Source organism: Vipera ursinii (genome assembly GCF_947247035.1).
Source record: "Vipera ursinii genome assembly, chromosome: 1".
NCBI lineage: Eukaryota > Metazoa > Chordata > Lepidosauria > Squamata > Viperidae > Vipera > Vipera ursinii.
Window position 1 is genome coordinate 182,945,882 of NC_139512.1, and position 6,000 is coordinate 182,951,881.

The window sequence follows — 6,000 nt, forward strand, 5'->3', positions numbered from 1 at the left end:
CATATACCAAATCCCAACCCTCAAGATGAAGTATTCTCTTATTAGTTAAATTAAGCCAATCACTAACCCACGTCAAGGCAACCGCATCATAATACAATTTCAAATTCGGTGCCTTAAGTCCCCCTCTTTCCCTAGCATCTTGTAAAATCTTAAATTTAACTCTTGGTTTTTTCCCCGCCCAAATAAATTTATTAATACCCTTCTGCCCTTGATCAAGGTTGGCATCCTTTTTCAATATAGGTATCATTTGAAACAAAAAGAGAAACTTTGGCAGAACATTCATTTTAACAACTGCAATTCTTCCCAGTAATGATAATTGTAATTTTTTCCAATTATTTAAATCCCTTTGTACCTTCAACCATAGTGTTTCATAATTATTCTTATACAATTTTACATTTGAGGCTGCAATATATACTCCTAAATATTTAACCTTTTTCACTATTTCAAAACCTGTTAATTTAGATAACATATCCCTTTCACTCATAGATAAGTTCTTGGATAATATATTAGTCTTATTACTATTCACCTTGAACCCAGAAACCTTACCATACTGAGTTATAATTTCCATCAAATCTATAACCGACTGTAACGGTTGAGATACTGTCACAACCAAGTCATCAGCAAAAGCTCTCAATCTATAATCATTCTGTTTTATTTTAATTCCCTTTATCATAGAGGACTCTCAGATTTTAATTAATAAAATCTCTAATGTTAAAACAAACAATAATGGTGATAGGGGGCATCCCTGTCTTGTACCTTTTTCAATTTTAAAGGTCTCTGTTAGTCCCCCATTAACTATAATTTGTGCAGTTTGTTGTTGATATATAACTTTAATAGCATGTAAAAAACCTTCTCCAAAATTCATCTCCTCAACAACTCTCAATAAAAATTGCCAATTCAATTGGTCAAAGGCTTTCTCTGCATCCAAAAATATCAATGCTGCGGAGACTTGGTTGTTCTTATCCAAATATTCAAGCAAATTTACAATTTGTCTTATGTTATATTTCATATACCTCCCAGATATAAATCCAGATTGGTCACTATGAATCATTTGTTTCAAAACTTTCATTAATCTATTAGCCAATACTTTAGCAAAAATCTTATAATCTGTATTCAAAAGCGATATAGGTCTATAATTTTTAGGTTGAGTAAGGTCTTGATCCTCCTTTGGAATCAATGATACAAAAGCTGTCCTCCATGATTGAGGAACTACACCTCCAGTCTGAATTTCATTAAACAAAATCTTTAAGGGTTCAATCATTTCAGGCAACAACTTTTTATAGTAAATTGCTGTTAATCCATCTGTTCCCGGAGCCTTGCCCAATTTCAACTGATTAATAGCTAAAGAAATTTCTTCTGATGTAATTGGGCAATTCATCTCAAGTTGTTGTTCTTTTGAGAGTCTCGAAAAATGAGCTCCCTGTAAATACTTGTCTATATCTAAAGCTTGTATATTTTCTTTAGAATATAATTTCGAATAAAAATCTAAAAAACTCCTCTTAATCAAATTTTGTTGGTAGACTTCTTTTCCTTTGTATTCTATTTTATCTATAGTACGTGATTTCTGTTTCTTCCGTAATTGATAAGCCAACCATCTACCAGGCTTATTAGCGTTACAAAAAGTATTATGTTTAGCATAGCGCAAATTAATTGCTACTTGATCAGCCAGTAGCATATTAAATTGTTCTTTCAATAAATGTATTGAGATCCTTAAATTATTATCCAATGGATTCAAAATAAGCTTTTTCTCCTTAGCTTTAATCTCTTCCTCAATATCTAAACGTTTTTGCATTTGCTTACGCCTGTAAGCGTTGTTCATATAAATCAAAACCCCTCTCATATAAGCTTTACTAGTGAAATGATCCCTCCTGGTTTACTAGTTATTGGAATGCAAGTGAAGAGGGAAGTCACATCATAGCAAACCATGGTCTCATCCGCATCCAGATTTATTTTTGAAACCTTGCTGGCAAAGTCATGTGAATTATTGATGTGATGAGTAGTGTTACCAACTAGAGGAGCTAGTATGTAGTTAGATATTTTGCAATGTTGTAGGTGACCGAGTTGATGCTCTTGGATGAGAAGCGAAACATCTTCAAAGAAAAACAAGAAAGTCCAGTTGCCTCATGAAAAAGCATCTTTGGGATAACTATGACCTGGATGACTGAGAATCTCCATAAACATTTAGAATTACAGTGGTTTTAGAGTGATTTGAGTTTATCAGTGTCTTTTTTAGATTTGCCCAAATACTAGGAGAAAAATGAGGAGACGTATATAGTGAAAGATAAATCTTGATTAAAATCATTTCAGAGAATTTATAAGAAAATTTGACAGCTAAATGGGAAAGTTTGAGGACCAATTCCTGTCCTTGCCAGCCCTTGGCAAGAGTCCTCCTGATGCCTCCCTTCAGTCTTAAATTTCTTTGTAGGGACAGTACAGGAACTGAAGCCTGGTAATTGAATCTTCTCTCCATTTTTAGTCAACCAAGTCTCTTGGAGTGCTATAAAGTCAAAATTGGAGAGAATCTCCATCAGGTCCCTATCTGTTCTATTCTTCCAGCCAACCATGTTCCAAGTCAGCAGCTGGTTGGAACCTTTGCACTTAAAGTTAATGGTAATGGGTGGAAGGAATTGGAATTTTGGATTGAAGCCCAGGAGTTTTTAGTCATTCCACTGAAGTGATATTCTCCAAAATTCTTTCAGTGTCAAAAAAAGATATTGGTTTGACACTTCACCTTCACTACAGCCTTGCTGTTGCATAAGCTCCAGAGAATTTTGAGTGGTGTGTGTGTGTGTGTGACAATTTGGATGAGGTACTTTGCTGGTTGGCATTGAGCTAAGGCTGGCCTTCTCATAAGTCAGTTCAGCTTCAAGACTGTCCTCAATTTGTAATTCAGCAGGATTTGGGCTTGTCTGGGAGAAGAACAATAAAATCACTTTCATTTCTGTAACTTGAACAAGCCGCCCTGGTCTGATGGGTTTGGGGTTTTAACATTGATTTTAACTAATTTATTGCATTGGGCACAATTATTTAATGTTTTTTTAACTTTTGTATCTTGTATTTTTGATATTTATTTCCCTGTACACCGCCCTGAGTCCTTCGGGAGAAGGGCGGTATAAAAATCAAATAAATCTAAATTAAAAAAACCACCAACTTGTATTTTCTAAGTGGATTGATGTTTTATCAAGCAGTAAAGGAGTAAGGTGGAGACTATTCCTGCTCCCTCTTCTTCCGTTTTCCCATGACAGAGATGATAAAAATTCAGTCTCCTGTAAAAACAATAAAATTGCCAGTCTCCAGCAGGAGAGTAAAGGAGATGAAAGTATAGAGTAAAATGGGATAAAATAAAAGAGCTTGTTAAAAAAAATAAAACAAGAAAGGCTTTAGAAGGAGCTCCTTACAACAGATGCTACCTTATATGCCATTTTTCCTTCTCCTTATGTGCAATAAATATATTTGGGGTTTCCTCTGCAAACATAAAAATAGACAGGGAAAACGATATTCAAAGAATTACATGAGGCTAAAAGCTCACCAGAGCTCATCAATATTCTGGACATTAAGGTACTTAGGGGCAGCATCTATTAGGTACTGAGAATACCAAAACAGAGGTTGAAAAAAGGATTACCATTTGAATCATCTACAGTATAGGTATGAAACAGCTTTGAAAATATTTCAAAATGTCATATGTTGATTTTTCTGTTTTTCCCATTTTTATTAAGATATTGGTCTTTGTACATGGAATGAAATTATTTTTTCTCTTTATGTTACATTATGAATACAGTATTTACTGAGAGTATTTCTACTCTCAGTAAAAGGACACAAAGTTCATGGACAATAACATTATATGTAAAGCAGTTTTAAACCTGGGTTTCAGTCTGTCTGATGGCTGCAGTGGAATTAAAAGTGTTAATTTTGGATGGACTATGCTCAATGTAATCAAGCCCATGTTCTCCATACTGCTTAACCATTCAATCTACTTATGTATATACATTTACAGGTCCAAACTGCTTTGCAGGAACCACCATCATTCCGGCTGGCATCGAAGTCAAAGTGGATGAGTGTAACATCTGTCACTGCCATCACGGGGACTGGTGGAAGCCTGCCCAGTGCTCCAAACGTGAATGCCAAGGGAAGCTGACTGCATAGGGCAAAGCTCCCAGCAATGATGTTTGCACACCCATTGTGATAGTTTCCCGAGCTGAATCTGCCACCTGCAGTTGGGTCACCAGCAAAATCTTTTAGGGTTAAATAAGACAATTTTACCTGTGAGCTTGTTCTCTTCCTCTCTTTTACTCTCTGAAAAAAATCTATGTAGATGTTTGACATTATAGCAAACAACACAGGTTGGTAAACTAGCTTAGGAGAGGAATGTTCTACAGAGCTTCTTCTGGTGATGGTTTATATTTTCTCCACCACGTGGGGATAATTGAAAAGAAAAATGTATGCTGTAATTTTGATAGAAAACAAGCTAAAGCCAACCAGTGTAAGCAGTCAATATTCACAAAAGAGATTATACAACCTAAGAAAATCAACTCTCAAGATCATCACTCAGCAACATATACCAGTGTCACTCTATTGCATTATCATTTTTCCCACCTCTTCAGTTCTAGCCAAGGAAGAAAGAAACTGCATCTTCCTGGAGATTTGACTTTTACTTATCCATCAGGCTAACATGGTTATTCAGGTTAATTTTGTGACAATTACTGCCCTCTTTGCTCTCTCTCCATCTTGGAATAATCTCAGTGTCAATGTTTGCAGCACTCGGCATGAATGTAGAAATCAACTGGTCTTAAGGGATAATATGTACATCTCGACTGGAAGAAATCATCTCACATGGAGCTGCAATTCATGACTATCCAAGTGTTAATCATCAGCACAAATATATCTTAAAACATTTAATGCTGAATAACATTCCAATACATTGAATGGGGTGGAGGTATCACACAACAGATTTATTTGACCAGGATATCTGGAAATCAAGATACACTGTAATCCCCCCTTTTTTTTGGCTCAAGAGCCCAAAGAAAATTAACTCTGCAAGTTTCCTTGAATTAAATTTGTTTTTCATTTTTATTTTCAGTGTTCATTTCGAACTCCGAAGATGTCCTCCTTGCTTGAGTTTACAAGTGCATATATTTGAGGCTAAATTAACAGGGTCAAGAGTTTGTCCATTCCTCCATTTCTTCTTAGGTAAAATATTTCATGAAAGAAACATCATGTTCCAAATCCATTTTAAATTTTGCAATTTTTTTGAAGAGTTTGAGACCATTTCCTATACAATAGTATCCCTTTAGACATTAATATAGATAACAAACTGTTCCATGGAGAAAAAAGTGTGTTAAATGGAAAGCGACTGAAACCCCAAAGTCCTAGAAATATGTATTGTGTATTATGTAATGAAATTTTGCACCTACCATCAACCATTTTACTGGGTAGGCAAAATGAGTCACAACCCTTATTTCTGAAACCTAGAAAACATGTTAACAAGGATGTTAACCATGGAACAGCAATATGTTTTTGTATATTGTTTCACCAGAAATGCAAACATTTACTTACACCTAAGATACCAAACTCCTAACATAACATAACACCCCAGTCTCTTTGGCCTCCTCCTTTTAAATCGAGGTTCCATCCATATATGACTTAAAATAAGTGAAATGTTGCTTACTTTTGTGTTAAGAGGTTATTTTGCAAACATAAAGTGCAGATAATCATATATTATTAGTAGCATCGGGCAATAAAGCAAGAAAATATACCTATGAACAAAAGTATAAAATGTGAAATTAGTAGCTACTTAATTATAGGAAGCAGTGGCTCAGTGGGTTAGGACGCTGAGCTTGTCGATCAGAAGGTTGGCAGTTTGGCAGGTCGAATCCCGAGTGCTGCGTAACAGAGTGAACGCCTGTTACTCATCCCAGCTTCTGCCAACCTAGCAGTTTGAAAGCATGTAAAAATGCAAATAGAAAAATAGGGACCACTACGGTGGGAAGGTAACAGCGTTCC

The 6,000-nt window shown here is 35.5% G+C and overlaps 1 protein-coding gene across 1 annotated transcript in view; it reads left to right on the forward strand.

Annotated features, from left to right (window-relative positions):
• Positions 1-4,352, forward strand: part of VWC2L (von Willebrand factor C domain containing 2 like) — a 135,998-nt gene extending 131,646 nt beyond the window's left edge. Inside the window, exon 3 of the mRNA XM_083355095.1 lies at positions 3,995-4,352. Within this exon, the coding sequence (XP_083211221.1) occupies positions 3,995-4,143 (149 nt within the window). The 3' untranslated portion in view covers positions 4,144-4,352. The remainder of the gene's footprint in view (positions 1-3,994) is intronic.
• The last annotated feature ends 1,648 nt before the right edge of the window (positions 4,353-6,000 follow it).